At 40.4% G+C, this 15,351-nt stretch overlaps 3 protein-coding genes across 5 annotated transcripts; 2 read left to right on the top strand and 1 right to left on the bottom strand.

Annotated features, from left to right (window-relative positions):
* Nucleotides 1-868: 868 nt before the first annotated feature.
* slc38a7 (solute carrier family 38 member 7) lies at nt 869-7,383 on the top strand. Of its 2 annotated transcripts, XM_055507434.1 has the most exons (14): nt 869-971; nt 1,451-1,514; nt 1,735-1,869; nt 2,029-2,341; nt 2,535-2,588; nt 2,903-3,047; nt 3,833-3,977; nt 4,063-4,161; nt 4,307-4,364; nt 4,461-4,575; nt 4,804-4,951; nt 5,095-5,294; nt 5,385-5,436; nt 5,578-7,383. In XM_055507434.1, the coding sequence occupies exons 4-14, from the start codon at nt 2,090-2,092 to the stop codon at nt 5,678-5,680; spliced, it is 1,371 nt and encodes a 456-aa protein (XP_055363409.1). In that variant the 5' UTR covers nt 869-971; nt 1,451-1,514; nt 1,735-1,869; nt 2,029-2,089; the 3' UTR covers nt 5,681-7,383. The 2 variants fall into 2 exon arrangements, with proteins under 2 accessions (XP_055363409.1, XP_029000462.1); XM_029144629.2 differs by lacking the exon at nt 1,735-1,869.
* si:ch211-122f10.4 (cathepsin A-like) lies at nt 7,326-11,246 on the bottom strand. The gene is made up of 11 exons (XM_029144628.3): nt 10,876-11,246; nt 10,147-10,258; nt 9,936-10,073; nt 9,698-9,856; nt 9,475-9,566; nt 9,139-9,223; nt 8,920-9,063; nt 8,583-8,725; nt 8,195-8,357; nt 8,001-8,090; nt 7,326-7,915 (listed from the first exon to the last, which is right to left on the bottom strand). Exons 1-11 carry the CDS (start codon nt 11,046-11,048, stop codon nt 7,832-7,834), a joined length of 1,383 nt encoding a protein of 460 aa, XP_029000461.1. The 5' UTR covers nt 11,049-11,246; the 3' UTR covers nt 7,326-7,831.
* A 488-nt stretch (nt 11,247-11,734) lies between these two features.
* LOC114852311 (transcription factor E2F4-like) lies at nt 11,735-15,240 on the top strand. 2 transcript variants are annotated; one of them, XM_029144632.3, is made up of 10 exons: nt 11,735-11,967; nt 12,398-12,549; nt 13,103-13,212; nt 13,310-13,453; nt 13,602-13,645; nt 13,881-13,945; nt 14,043-14,340; nt 14,751-14,798; nt 14,890-14,934; nt 15,009-15,240. In XM_029144632.3, the coding sequence occupies exons 2-10, from the start codon at nt 12,400-12,402 to the stop codon at nt 15,122-15,124; spliced, it is 1,020 nt and encodes a 339-aa protein (XP_029000465.1). In that variant the 5' UTR covers nt 11,735-11,967; nt 12,398-12,399; the 3' UTR covers nt 15,125-15,240. The 2 variants fall into 2 exon arrangements, with proteins under 2 accessions (XP_029000465.1, XP_029000464.1); XM_029144631.3 differs by having other exon boundaries at nt 11,736-11,967; nt 12,326-12,549.
* Nucleotides 15,241-15,351: the final 111 nt, after the last annotated feature.

Raw genomic sequence — 15,351 nt, 5'->3', positions numbered from 1 at the left:
TGGAGTAATGGTCAAATAAAACCTCATTAACAACATATATAAATGGAGGAGTTTAAAAGATGTCCACAGATGTTCAGATGTTAGGAAAACAAACTTAATATTAATTCTAGTGTAAAGAAGACTTTGATTACATCCAGCAAATGTACAGTAGTTCTGTTGGAATTAAGAAGTGTCTGTTTCGATGGACACGTATCACAAAACCTTCATGTTAACGTCCAAGTATTTGAATTTCAAAGTGTTAATCATGCATTAATCAATTAATTGTCTGTTCTGTATTTCTGTGAATGGGCAATTAATCAAACTCTCTTTGATTAACAATGAGTCTGGATCATTCTCTTTATTGTGCAGTGCTTTGTTATCTCAGTAATTAGGTTTCATAGATCTCTGTGTTGGTTGATTATCTAATGTGTAGTTCGAGTTAATTGCATCAAGATGTGAGTTCATGTACTGCAGTTACCGGTGGAATCTTGGTACATATTTTTAGCACTGTTTTTACCCCATTGTGCTGGTGCTTTAGTATTTTTCCACCACTGTTTCATATATAGTGAAATTCAGGGAGATTTTTGCTTTTAGCTTTGATGACTTACTACATTTTATCAATAATGTTTAATCACAAACTGAGGACACGATGGTATTTTCAATGTATGACCTTGTATTAATGTATTGACCTATGACTACATCTTTTTTACATTTAAGATGAGGTTGTCCAATGTTGGACATACACAAATAAATTGCCTCACCCAATCCATAACAAACTTTATTTTATATTAATAACATAAATGAAGCCGGAGTTTTTATTCTTACAGCTGGGTGCATTGTGTTGGAAAACTATAATACCCACAATTCCAAACAAGCCCCGAGAGTTCTAGTCACATGACGCGGTCACGTGTCACATGCTCGCCTGCTTTCATGTTCCTGCCAAAACACAAGGCTCAGTCATTACTTGAGGTCCAGGCTGCTCAGCACTGAAGGTTTGTCCACAGTTTTAAGTAGTTGATCCTTTTATGCTTTTATTGAATTTACATTCATCTTCATTATAGCGAATACAGCTGCCGTTTAGTTAACGCTTTTCGTTGAACAGAAATTAAGCTGATTCGTGTGTTTAGCTTGGTCTAACGTTTGTTAGCTAGCGAGCTATTGTAGAAAACAGGGCAACAAAGGGCTTGACTGCGTGGACAGATGCTTTTGTTAGGTTTACGAAAACCTAACAAATTTCTTTAATTATTTGTTGGTTTATCTGTTGATCATTTAGTCAGTATTTCACGTAGGCAGCGCCAGTGTGTCTTTGAAGTTTAGCTGGATATAGTCACGTTCTTCCCTTTACTAAAGTATTTTAATGTTAGCTTTCCTGGAGCTTTTACAGTTTTTTAGATAATCGAAACTACTTTCGGTACTGATAGAGTTTTGGCTCTTTTTATATCAGTTTTGCGCCCATGTGCCTTTCTTACAGATCAATTCTGTGCAGTGATTGAGTGGAAGTCGGACAGCACAAGGATGTTGATGCTTGGGTGAAGGTATGCACAGAGTCATTTCCAGTATGATCAGTCCAGCTTTCATTTTCTACTACAGATATTTGCCGTTACATGTTTGCTTGGGTCTTTTATGAATAGAATCAGTTCAGGGACATGAACATCAAGTAACCAGTTGTGATCAAACACTTATCTGTGCAAAATGTGGGCTTCAACAAAGCAACATTTACGGTTGTTTAGTGCTCATTGGTCATTTAATTTTCAGAAACAACAGATACAAGCACACTCCAGACTGTGCTTCCCCTTGATCTACTTTATGCTGACTGATCTTGTTTCGCCTGTGTCATGTGTTACTATACTACTATGCAAACAGTTGCACCTCTGGGACAATTAAATTGTTGTAAGTAATTGATTGATCGACCACTTACAAATACCTCTTAATTCAAGCTCTTTTGAAGATTGATGACTTAATTAATTGCTTTACCATCAATGTTACTAGTGACAACTGGGAACTAATTCCAGTAACTAATTAAGTGATTTTTTTTCCCCCTATATCTAGAGAGTTGGGGACAATCTTTCTGGCATAAGGCTTTTCAGGCTAAGCTGCAGCCTGTTGACTCATGGCGATAAATGCTGATGTTGAAGATTGGGGTGGCGTTGGGAGCAGTGACCCTGGAGAAAGGGCATGGCTCCTGCAGAGTCCCAGCGTGGACTCAATCCGGCACCTGGAGACCGACAGGCGGAATGGGGGTGTGTCGTCTATGGGAGCAGTCTTCATCGTGGTGAATGCAGCACTGGGTGCAGGTCTTCTCAACTTCCCAGCAGCCTTCAATATGGCAGGAGGAGTAACTGCAGGAGTTACGCTTCAAATGGTGAGAAGATCCTTATCAAAAATACCTGTTTCCCCAGTTAATAAGGCAGGTGTAAAGTGCTTGGAGTTCAGTGTGTCTTTATTATTATTATTACTGTGCGTGTCATTTATTCAACAGAACAGACAAGAACTGAAATGTTCATATAACAATACAATGGAGAACTGCACTGTGATTCCTGTTTTTTCTGTTTCAGTTAATGCTGATCTTTATAATCAGTGGACTGGTGGTTCTGGGCTACTGCTCCCAGGTTGGTGTCACTTCAAGCTCAAATGTGTGTGACTTATTTGATAACTGAAGTCATACTGAATGTTGTATAGTTACATAGTACATTAAACAAGTAAGTAATCAGCATTTTATCAAGTCCATCAACCTAAAACCATTATTATTATTATTATTATTATTATTATTATTATTATTGGAAGAATTTTCCTGAACTAATATTTTAAGCTCTTCTTTTTATTGGAAGAATTGTCCTGATTATTGTTATCAAGGCCAAGAAGAGATTTCAGTACATTCACTGAGATCCCGTCCACTTAATATCCTATTGCCTGTTTTCCTCAGGTCAGTAATGAAAACACGTATCAGGAGGTTGTTCGTGCCACTTGTGGGAAAGTCACAGGAGTCTTATGTGAAGTAGCCATTGCCGTGTACACCTTTGGGACATGCATAGCTTTCTTCATCGTCATTGGAGACCAGCTGGATCGCCGTGAGTAGAATCCCACCAATGCAGTGAATCAACCACAACAACCAATCAACCATGTTCTTTTGTTTTCATTTTCCTCTACTTGGCATACTCTCTCTTGGCTGTAGTTTGATGGCAGCTTATTCTGTGATTGCTGTCTTGTTGGAAAGACATAATAGTATTACATTTCTTAGCTGCTATTTTATCCTGACACAGATTTAAATCACTGCATGACACAGATTTAAATCACTGCAGTAACACAACCCTCCACATGTATCTTTGTAACGTTTTACTCGGCTACTGATGCACTCATGTCCAGTAAGTACTAATCTCACTAAGATGTGCATCCTCATTATTGCATTAGGGACATTTGGAAGATATTCTAAGACATAAATTATGTAATGTGATTTTTAAGTATAGCCAGATTTGTGCTGTTTTGTTCTTTTACATTTAGCTTTGACGTGTGCGTTAAAGAAAGACATGTAGTAGTAGTAGTAGTACTAGAGGTGATGTTTGATCATGTGACACGGGCAAAGAGCATCTGTGCTGACACCATCAGCCTTTTTCCTCGGTCTGAGTGTGTCCCTCGTGACTTACAAGATGCTGACTTGTAAAATTCTTGCTCGTCTCTGTTTCTGTAAAAGGCTTAGGCCACTTCCACTTTTTTTAGGCTTTTGGAGTTGTCAGCGGCTGTGACTGTAACTTAGGTTCTTTGTTCTAATCTCAAACATGTGCACAGCTAATTTCTCTCTCTCTGCTTGTGTATCTTTCTCAAAGGTGTTTTTTTTAACGCTTTGTCTCTGTTGCAGTAATTGCAGCAGTGGCTCATGACCCAGATGCTTCAGCCACGGCTCATTGGTACACTGATCGCAAATTCACCATCGCTGTCACTGCGCTCCTGGTTATTCTTCCCCTTTCCATTCCCAAGGAGATTGGCTTTCAGAAATATGCCAGGTACAGAGCTTTGCCGCTCCTCTAATATTTAAAAGCTAAAATGACATAATTGTACACAATGATCATGTAAGTTATTGTTCTACAGTGCTCTGAGTGTGATGGGAACCTGGTACGTTACCATTGTTATCATAGTGAAGTACATCTGGCCCGATGAGGAGGTGACTCCAGCCTATGTTCCCACCAGGTAAATCCTGCTCATTTCATGACGCTGCAGCAGTTCAGAGCTTTTCAGAATTGCTTTACTTATTGTTGCAATACTGCAAATCAGTCTCATTTAAACAGGAGCATCCTCATCATCTCGCTTTGCTAAATTGCTGTGTTTGTTACAGTTCTGCTTCATGGACTGCAGTTTTCAATGCAATGCCCACCATATGCTTTGGCTTCCAGGTATTTTATCATGAGCTCCTAAAACAATCTGGCTTTGTCATAGTTCGAGTTCACCATTCATTAAATGACCAACTTTGTCCTGGTCTCTCTCTACAGTGTCATGTCAGCTGTGTGCCAGTATTCAACAGCATGAGCAGGAAGGAGATCAAGCCTTGGGGAGTTGTAGTTACACTCAGCATGATAATCTGCCTCTTTGTTTACACAGGAACAGGTATTGTTAATCAGTGTATAAATAACTCGTTGATGAGTCTTTCGTGACTAGAAAACAGTGGCGTGTGTTTGTAAAGTCTTTAACATTCTGCAGATCGTTTATTAGTTCTTTTTATGAATTTATCTTTTCTTTTCCCAGGAATTGTAATACAGTAAAGCTTTATATTTCACTTCCTTTCATGCTGATAGTGAGACGTTAACATAGATTGTTGTGGTTGTGTTTGTTCAGGCGTCTGTGGCTACCTGACGTTTGGCTCCGGTGTCAGTCAGGATGTGCTGATGTCGTACCCTCCTGATGATATTGCTGTGGCCATCGCCAGAGCCTTTATTGTCATATGTGTCATCACCTCCTACCCTATTTTACACTTCTGTGGCAGGTAAGATGCAGCAAGAGGCTTTTTGTTTATTTCCTTAGCAGCTCAAGGGTCTCCAACTCTTTGAGCCATTATTGACACGTAACAGTGATGCTGATGCTGTATTCATGATCATGGCTTTTTCATTGTGTTGTTTGTTCCTGCAGGGCAGTGGTGGAAGGACTTTGGCTGCGTTTCCGAGGCGAGCAGGTGGAGGTATGCGTGCGCCGTGAGCAGAGGAGGAGGATTCTGCAGACCCTGGTGTGGTGCACCGTGACCCTCGTCCTCGCCCTCTTCATCCCAGACATTGGTCGAGTGATCTCCCTGATTGGAGGGCTGGCAGCCTGCTTCATCTTCGTCTTCCCAGGTAATGCTGCCAGCATTGTGCTCACAGGTTTGATTTGAGTGCAAGCCAAATGTAGAGCTCACACTAACGTCTGGGCGTGCTGTCTGACAGGGTTGTGTTTGATGCAAGCCAAACTATCAGAGACCGATGACCGATCTGCCAGGTGAGATGCTGCAAAGTTTACCGTTTGTTTGTTACAGTAGCATTGTCATGGTGATGTAATAAGACCCTGCACTGTCATCAACACTTAAAAATATGTACTTTCCTTTACTGTCACTCATTTCCTTGGGCCTCTCTTTCACAGCTGGCACGGACTGCTGAGCTTTGGCATTGCCATGGTTACCATTGGAGCGTTCATATTTGGTCTCACTACAACCAACTCTATCTATCAAGACATTGTGAGCTAAGAGGACATTTTGAATGTGAACAGTGTGTTCTTGTTACTAAAGATGGGCGGAGTGTTTGGTCTGTGCTGCTAACAACTAGAAGATAAAACTGAAGAAACCAACTCATGAGACTCATTTTAAAAAGATAATCAAACCAAATCCAAACCAAGCCAAGACCTATACGGCATGCTACGTCCCTGTCTGTACCAAGTTAAGCGTCTTTTGCTCCCTCGCATTACTCAAAGACGCCACCCAAAGCCAAGTGACTTCATACACTCTACCTGTTTGTTGACTATAAAGTTTACACAGCATGTTCCAGAATTTATTTATAATGGTTTGGACTTTCAGTGAAAGCAGTTTGAGTCATTCCACAGGGTCAAAGTGGCTTCCTCTCGTCTCTGGACATTCCAATGGATTGGAGATCAAGGACTAAGAATCATCCTTTAAATAATGAAGTCAGTGTGTCATGATGTTCCAGTTTGTCTACGTCAGCATGCATGTGATAGTACTGATCATTGAACATGGACACTCGCTGGTTCCCAGGTCTAATTCAGGTCCAGACTTGCAGTTTAATCATTGATACTTATGTGACTGACTATTAGACCGAGTGATAGATTTGCACAGTAAGAGACTTATTAGCTGTAAGTTAACTGCAGGAGTTTGAGTTTGTTTTCTATCAGTTAAAACCTGTACATAAGTTTTTAAGACTTTCAACTACATGAATCAGGCAAATTAGGGTTCTGAAGTTGGTTATAAAGGAATGCAGTGATAATGAATTTACTATTGGCATGTTTGCAAAAGTACAAATTGTAAACTGCTGAGTTGTTAAAAACGTGTGTGGGTTGTTGAAGACGAGCAGCCGCCGCCGCACACACCGGACTCCTGGACGAACGGTGCTCAGGGTGGTTTTGATAAATCTTTGTGAATGTATGAACAAACAGAACCTACAAAGATGTTTTCAGTTTGCACATAATTTACAAAAAGTTGGTCCTGGTTCTCCAACTACACAGCTCATGTCCACAGAGCATCGGGTTTGATTTACTTGAATAATAAAAATTTGAAATTCTTTTTTATGCCACATGCACAAGATGTTAACTAGTGACACAAATCAAGATGTGTTTAGAGCTCAGAAATGAATTTATTCAACTAAACTGCAGATACTGCTGTGGTATATTCTGAATACGGTAAATGTTTATAATCACATTGTGATCAGATTTCATCTCTGGGTTTAGATGTAATTAGATACATCTAAAGGGAGATTGAGGGATTTTATTATTAATGTGTTCAGACACATTTATCATAACCAAGAAGGGAAAAAAAAGCTGCAGTCAAAGTAGGAACTCCAGCTTTGACAGCTACCAAACTTTAGAGCATGTGATGTTTATTATATTTCTTTGTGATACAAGGTGCTTTTATGGTTTGGTGTTAAACCACTTGTGTAATTTTTCTTTCTTAGCCTTTGTGGACAGCAGTTAGTGATCACGAGTGGATGTCAGCTGCATTTATGACTGGGTTTCCTCTGTGCTAAGCTGTAGCCTGCTCTCCACAAGTCACTTGTTAACCAGACACCTCATCCCTCTTGAACTGATCCATTCTAACGTGACAGAGGTGCATTGAATAATGATTTAATACAACCAAGGCATGTGAAGAAACCTGACAATCCATGTGTAACTGGCAGTAAAACTTTAATAAAAAACATAGCAAATGAAGTTGCAATGCAAATACATTGAGATCAGACTTGTCACTTCATTCACTTCAGTTTTACTTAAATACCACCATTTGAAGTGAACTAGCTTTGTTCTTGCGTCATTCATTTAATGTGCTGATTAGTAAGATGCACAGGCTGATACAAATACAGATGTCAGCTCAGTTGTATGTACTGGTGATTAAAGTGAGCGTCCTTATCTGTTCAACTTAGTCAAGTGCAAAATTTATATAATTTTATTTTTGATCATCTTTTGGTACCTGTTCAGAATGGATGGTCAAGCATTCTCAAAGCTCCAATATGCACTTAGAAGAAGAGATCCAGTGTAATGCAAACCCAACACCAAGTAAGAACCCAATAGCTCAGTGTATTTAACGGTCCTCTTCCCTTTAAGTCGATCCTCCCTGAGAAAAACAAAGTCTCGTGATGAATGCAGATATTTCACATGCAGCCGTTTCCATCGCGGCTCAATAGGGTTCATTTGTTATGAAAGTCTGGAACATCTGGAAAGCTGGACCTGGAGCCCACTGAGGTACCATGTGACCAGCACCCTGAAACATAGAGGATGGTGGTCATTGACATTAACAACAGAACATCACAGTTTCTGTGGGGGTCACGAAACACACTGACGCCTACCTTTACAGTCAGGAAAGTGATATTTCCAAACTGCTGGAAGAAACCAGCAATCTGGTCTTCATATCGCCAGCTCTGATACTTAGTTGTTGCCTGAAACAGCATTTATTATTATTAGCATAAATATTAAAATATGCATCTGTTCGCAATCTGGGAGAAGCGACTTTATGCTAGTTTTGAAATCAAAACGTTCTCACCTTTAGACCGAGGTCCTCCACGAACCACTGGTCTCCCAGGAAGTTGCAGGCCATGTCCGTGTCTCCGTTGTACACGAGCGCCCGCAGGCCCAGAGAGAGCAGCTTCAGGTAAACCGCCTTCACCGTCGGGTACAAGACTGTGTAGTTCCCTCCAACAGCAGCGCTACAGTCAAGAAAAGAGTCAATCATTTCAATCAGCAACATCTGATTGCTGTCCAGCATAGTGCACATGGTCGAGAGGGGAAATTATGAACGTTCAACAATGAACAAAGCTACAGTTTAAATGAATTATAGCTGTTTTTTATAGTCATTATATTCAAACTCAGACTAAGGGATTCATCACAATGATCAAAGACCTCACAGCCATCTGATCACAGATTTTTATTACCTGCAGATGTCCCATGGTGGCAGTGTGTCAGGTATGTGCAAAGCTTTCCTCACATCTCCTCTGTTCAGCCAGGTAGTCTGAGCCGTACTGTTGATGCAGGGGGGAACTTCACCAAGAGACCCTGGAGTCACCTGATGTTGGAACTTGATCCAAAAAAAAAAGAAATGACGAAGTAATTAAAGCACAAATAAATGAAATCCAAAATTCATAAAAGACCACAAACATCCTTCATATATGTCTGGACGTTAAGTATCTGTGTAAGTAACTAGGTGCCGTTTGTACTTCTTCCTGGAAGTGTGGGAAACCAGCTTCTCTGTCCACGGACAGAAACACTCACCTTGTGGCTGTGCTGTCGGTAGTTCTTATAAAGAAGACTCATGGCCCACTCATAGGCTCTGGAAGACCTTTGGCCCTGGCAATCCATGTACAGAGCATATTCATTCAGTCCGCTGTTATACACGATACCAAAAGCCACAATCACCTGAAGGGAAACGAGGATCACGTAAGACTCTCAAGAGCCATCCAGCAGATGAATACAGTAATAGTGCACACGTACCAGTGTCTTGCAGGTTTCTGAGCTCGAGTCATAAAAGTTACAGCTTCCTTTGTCACAGCAATTTATGTTCAGGTCACGCCATAATCTGTACAGAAGCAAAAAATGTTTATTCAAAATAACTAAGAAAGAAAAACTAGGCTTTTATTGTTGATGTGTTGCAACACTGACAGTACTATATTCTTCGTAGGACATTTAAACTGTTTAATTTACAATCTCTAGTCACTTATGAACTTGAAACCTGTGACTTGATCATCACAAATCTGCCCTCATGGACCTCAAGTTTACTGCAACATGCAGAGTTAAAATCTAAATACTTCCAAGGTCAGAACCGCTTACGTTTCTCCAAAGAGGCCATGATAGTAACCAAAGTAGATCAGAGACTGGTCATTGAGAGCAAAGCTGCTGAGACCATTTCCTACTGCAAAGCCCTGAAAACAAATAAACAGTCAATATTACATTTTGAAAGTGTTTTGTGCATCATGGAAGTAGTACTGCTAGTGAGCAGCTGGTAGTGCTGGTGAGCAAACCTTTTACAGGATCAATTAAAGGGTAAGTGCACCTTGAAGTTGATCTTGGCAGCTCCTGTAGCCACACGCAGGCTGAGGGTCGGTGCATATATTCCACCATAACTCTCCCCGAAGATGAAGAACTCGTTTTGAGTGAAATTTGGAAACTTGGCAAAGAAGCTCTGCAGGGCTCTGTAATTATCATCAGCTACCTGAAAGAAACAGGTCATAGCTCCCTTCTGGTCTTCCTTTATGAAGTGAGGTGTCATTGAGCCAGCAGACCGATCTCACCTGGTCATCGTCAGTTGCATACTTCTGGTCATCAGAGTAGGAATATCCCACCCCTGCAGGGGATTCTAGATACAGAATGTTGGCAATCTTGTTCCAGCTGAACGGGTTTTCATATAGTGTAGCACCGTTGTCATCCACCTGAAAAGGGAAGCACGCTACACTTATTAATAGTCACCGTGAGGCAGTGCAGAGACACAGCGAGCATGCTCACGTGAAACGGCCCATTCTCTGACAGGAAGCCATCGAGCGAGCTACAGCCTGGACCCCCGTTGAGCCAGAGCACCAGGGGGTCCTTGGACGGGGCCCTCTGAGACGTCACAAACCTGCAGGGGACCACGATCGCAGTTAACGATACAGCTGGAAAGAAGCAACCTCTGCTGCAAACAAACATAAAACCTGCACTCTAATGCACAGTAATGGTTAATTACAGACACCTAATAATGAACCAGTAACTACCAGTAAACACCCTTTACTGCATTTTCAGATTTCCTTTGGATCATTGTTTTGTTTAAATTCAGTTTTAACCTATGCAAAGTATGCGAAAGGTGAAAACAACCAACATAGTTTCACTTCATTATGAACCTCACTGTTTATACATAAAAGATGAAGTGGGACACTTTAGCACTGTAGTAGCTTTCTGTAAAGTACCTGTTCGAGTATTTAGTCACTTTAATGTGAAATTATACTACTGAGTTGAGAAGTAATTTTAAGCGAGTGTTTGTTTTATTGTATATTTGTGTAGTTCAAGTGCAGCACATAATTAGTAATTAGAAACACTGGCTACAGCTCTGCAATAAAACGACATCATTAATTACAACAAATCAGCCCAGATCAAAAATTAGCCTCGGAACCTGTCAGTACTTTACTGGTGTCTGTGCTTTGGTTTATTTTGACTTCATTTAACAGCCTGGTCGTTGGCGCTGAACCACTCGTTTCTTACCAGTAGTGCAGAAACTTGCCCGGCCGGGCCTGGAGGTATCCGGACCACTGTCGATAGTTGGGCTTGAACATCATTCCAGGCAGGCTGGTAACCTCATCAGGAGCATACTGAGCCCGAGACGGGAGAGGAATGACGGCCAGCGAGCACAGCAGCAGCAGCGCCCCGGGAAACATCACTGACGCCCGCTAACGTTTAGAAGCCTCGCATCGACTTTGACAAAACAGACGCAACTGCCACTGCTTTTTCTTCTTCTTCTTGGTTACAACTTCCTCCGTCTTTGATAGCTGCCCCGCGTGCGCCACACAAACACGCGCATCATGTGACGGCTGTTCGAGTCAGGTGATCAGCGCACGGAAGTCCTGAACGAAAGCCTCCAGGTGGCAAGCGCTAGTTCCCAATCCTGGGGAGTAGGCGTACGCAAGAAAACCTGAAGAATGTTGTACATATTAAGGAATTACAATTCCAAAACGGGTTTAATTATAACAACGATTCTTGGGATGTCTAGAAAGGTCCTGAACATTGTTTACTACTTCTACTACTACTACTGTTTAAGTAAAGTACTAGTACTGTAAAGTACTGCCACCAACTTAAAAAACGTGAGAGGCCACAGACTTTACAGATCAAAGGGTGTTTGTGGGCTCATTACCTCGACCCTCCCCCAATACTTTTGTTTGAATTGTGGGCCTAACTTTTTATGTTTATCGTAAACACATTACCTTTTACATAAGATGGCCTGTTAGGATGATCTGCACGTTGACACTGCAGAAGTGCAGATTCGTTTTAGTGGGTTTAGTCATTTTACTCTGATTTGTCCAAAAAAGGCCTTTATTGTGAAAGCCAGTACACCCACCGGAAAAAAACCAGTCACCTAACTAGTCCCTTATCGGTGCAGGGTGGGTAGTAAAACGTGTAAGGTTCTGTAGACAGTTGTTATAGACAGGATCCAGATTGTAGTGGACATTATCCAGCCATTTGAACTTTGAAACACCCAGTTCCAATACCGCCGTCGTCGAGGTTGCTGGTTGAAATGTTAGCTTTTTGTCTTCATTAGCCACTCGCAACCGGGGCCCACTGGTTCTGACCTAGATCACGGTAAAGAAAAGCGTAAACTGTAATTTCAACACTGCACGCTGATGCTATGTAGACACTGGGCATGGAGTAAAACATGTTCGGATTCTGAACCATGCCATGCGTAAACAAATCGAAATTACCACTACCGTGGAAACAGTTTGGGATAAATGTGTTTCCGGTGCTAACCTGTCACAATAAGTCTCATCCATGTAACGTGGTAGTTTAATACACGCTTTTATAAATGAAAAATCTGTATTGAAAGTTAGACGATTTGTACGTATTGGTTTTGAATTGCCAAACCTCTAATTCTAACAACATTTATCTTGCATAAAACGTAGAAAAACAAATCTGAGCGGAAATAAGTGATTTTACTTTGAAGGTGGACGTTTCCGTTGTGCGAGGCGGGCCGAAGCAGCTGATTCAAACTGAGTTAGTTCTTTCCCGGCCAGAGACATGGATCATGATTTTAGCCCAGACGAAGAGATCGATATATCGGATCCGAACCCCAAGAACCAGAGGACGCAGAGGAGCCTCACTGTGCTGACCACGAAGTTCATGGAGTTAATTCAAGAAGCCAAAGACGGTGAGCTGGACCTCAAAGATGTAAGTGATCTGGGTTGAGTCACGCAACAGAAACACGGATCCTGTTGCCTGGAAAGAATTTAGTATCTTGTAAATATTGACATAGTTAATGGTCGTCAACTGGTATCAAGAAAAGGCTAGTTACCTGTATTATTTAACAACTGGTGCTTTTTCAATTCACGTTTTTCTTCATTACTGATTTCTCATTGTATTTTGTTATCAGTAATTACATTAGTGATTACAGCAATCTGGGAAATAAGGTTATTCTTTTGTTACTTCTGTAATATAATAAAAATGGAAAAAGTAGCTTTAATACAACATTAATTTGCTGCACATACAGTAAGCACAGGTAACAGATGTCTCACTCTCACAAGGGGTCTTCTTTACATTTATCACATTATAGCCTGTAGCTTATGTTTTATTATTACCTTATTGACTGACAATGATTTCTCATCGTTTCAGTTCAATCAGTTAGCTAATTCTCTTAAATCTTCAGATCATAAATTCCAAAATATATTATTAAAATAACATTTTTACAGAATGAGTACTAGAAGACTACTTTCATGTCTTTCAGGCCATACATATATTGACTTCTGGGCAGAGGAGGCGAATCTATGATATCACAAATGTACTGGAGGGCATTGGTCTGATTGTAAAAATAGACAAGAGGATCATAAAGTGGGTGTAAGTGTTTAACCTTTTCTTGTTTACATATGATTAGATGAGTGCCAGGACTGTTGGGCTAAATATATTTACTAATCGTATTCTTTTTGCACTCAAGGGGTGATGTATCTTATAAGTTAACAAAGAGACTGAGAGAGTTAATGTCAGAGTTGGAGGATTTGGAGCAGAAGGAATTCATGCTGGACCAGCATAAACACTCGGTGGAACAGAGCATCAGGGACATTACAGAAGACTGCAGTAAATATCCTTTTAATGCACTAGTGAACACATTGCGTCTTCATGTATATAGTACATTTGTTTTTTTAAAATACAATCATTTTTTGAAAATGTTGAATGTTCATGGTTTAAATTTGTGCAATATTTCAAGTTGAACCTTAACTCCTATCAACTCTGACCTATGTGAATCACGACGATATTTGCAACTGCTTCAGTGGTAATGTATAATCATGCTCCTATTTTTCTTAGATCCAAAGATGAAAGCAATTATGTTTTTAATGTAAAGTGCAGAGTTTAATTAAATTTAACACAGCTGGACAAGCATATACAACATTGATGGCACTTGCACCACCTCAGCAGCTCACATTCTTGTTGCTTGATCATTTTAGAGGAAATAATAAAGAAATCAGTCAGTAATTTGTTTTACTGTTTACTGTCTCGTGTCTCCTCAGGCAACACACTTTTAGCCATACGGCCGCCATCTGGCACGCAGCTAGATGTCCCCATTCCCAAAGCTGTAAGTCTTGCGTCATGCTGTACGAAGCTGCTGTAGTTTGCTCTCGTGCTGCTGCCTTTTAGATGAGTTGATGTGGTATGTGCACCTCTGACTTCAGGTCCAGGACGGCCCAGTAAAGTACCAGATCTATCTCAAGAGCAGCAGTGGACCTATAGATGTTGTACTACTGAACAAAGGCTCTGTCAACTCGGTTCCGTTAGTATTGCCAGTTCCGCCACCAGAGGAAATGTTGCAGAGTGCCATGTTAGCCATGTCTGCTTCAAACGATACACAAAGCAGAAACACACATTTACAAGCTTCACCTGATACTACAAAGATGCCCACGGAGGACATGCACCCTCTCCAATCACGGCCATTTTTAAAGACAGAGCCGGACAGTGCTGCCGCATCTAAATGTGAGTATTTGTGTGTGTGTGTTTGCGTGCGTGCGTGCGTGTGCACGTGTGTGTGTTTTGTTAAAACGCAATCAAAAGATACTCTGTACTTTTGCTGGAGAAAGATCTATCTAACAAACTAAATGCCACTCTATATTGTTTGTGAAAATGTGGGTTTTTGTATATTTATTATTATATTTTTCACTAATGCAATACTTGAGCAACATTACTCAAGGTAATGTGCTTTTTGAACTTACCAGTGCCGTGTAACTGATGATGTGCAGATAAATGCAGTTCATCAGTTACATCTCACACTTTTCACTGGAGACTTTGTGATGAGTTATTTCATAGACATTTGCATTATGTTTTCACATTTTACACATTTTTTAGTGCTTAGACTTTCTACATTATGTTTTGTATTATTTTCCCAGGGCCAGATTTCTCCAAGGAATTGAGAAACCTACTAGACTCACCCAATGGTAGTGACCTCTTTTGTTGTGTTTTTAATTTTGCATTTCTATATATTTGATTGTAACTAATATGCAATTATGTTTCTTCCGAACTTTACAGAAATAATGAATGCAAATATCATCACAAAGCTTGTGGCCTCTCAGGGTAAGTGTTTTGTGACTTTAAGATTCATATTATTCATTTGTAGGATGTTCGTTAATCCTGTGCTTCCTTCTCAGTTCTTTCTCCACTCCTTCATCTGTCTCCGCCTCCTTCTGACCATAAACCCATCTATAACCTGGACGACAGTGAAACCCTCTGTGATCTCTATGATGTTTCTGTTCTCAATGCTTGACTGTGAACAATGTGCTGCCACTGCAAAAGTAAATATTTTACTGTAAAAATGTACATATACTCCTTTTTTATATATTTGACCATACCTAATAAAAAGGAATGAACCTTTAGCCCGTTTTCGTAGAGTGAGAGTCAAATACTTTGGTACAAATTAGTGGTACAAATATATATTAATTCATTAATTAATTAATTAATTCATATATTAATTCACCAGCATCATATATATAT

This window comes from Betta splendens, chromosome 3 (assembly GCF_900634795.4).
Source record: "Betta splendens chromosome 3, fBetSpl5.4, whole genome shotgun sequence".
Taxonomy (NCBI): Eukaryota; Metazoa; Chordata; class Actinopteri; order Anabantiformes; family Osphronemidae; genus Betta; species Betta splendens.
Note: the sequence above shows the minus strand (reverse complement) of the source record. Positions and strands in the feature narration are given on the sequence as shown.

Coding starts and splice junctions, on each gene's coding strand:
- si:ch211-122f10.4 (XM_029144628.3), bottom strand. CDS start 11,048: ATGTTTCCCGGGGCGCTGCTGCTGCTGTGCTCGCTGGCCGTCATTCCT. Junction 9,567..9,697: donor CTGCCAAGATCAACTTCAAG/GTGCACTTACCC, acceptor ATTTGTTTTCAG/GGCTTTGCAGTAGGAAATGG. Junction 8,358..8,582: donor CCACCATGGGACATCTGCAG/GTAATAAAAATC, acceptor TCTTGACTGTAG/CGCTGCTGTTGGAGGGAACT.
- LOC114852311 (XM_029144632.3), top strand. CDS start 12,400: ATGGATCATGATTTTAGCCCAGACGAAGAGATCGATATATCGGATCCG. Junction 13,454..13,601: donor ATTACAGAAGACTGCAGTAA/ATATCCTTTTAA, acceptor ACTCCTATCAAC/TCTGACCTATGTGAATCACG. Junction 14,341..14,750: donor CAGTGCTGCCGCATCTAAAT/GTGAGTATTTGT, acceptor TTATTTTCCCAG/GGCCAGATTTCTCCAAGGAA.
- slc38a7 (XM_029144629.2), top strand. CDS start 2,090: ATGGCGATAAATGCTGATGTTGAAGATTGGGGTGGCGTTGGGAGCAGT. Junction 4,365..4,460: donor CCATATGCTTTGGCTTCCAG/GTATTTTATCAT, acceptor CTCTCTCTACAG/TGTCATGTCAGCTGTGTGCC. Junction 5,437..5,577: donor ACCGATGACCGATCTGCCAG/GTGAGATGCTGC, acceptor TCTCTTTCACAG/CTGGCACGGACTGCTGAGCT.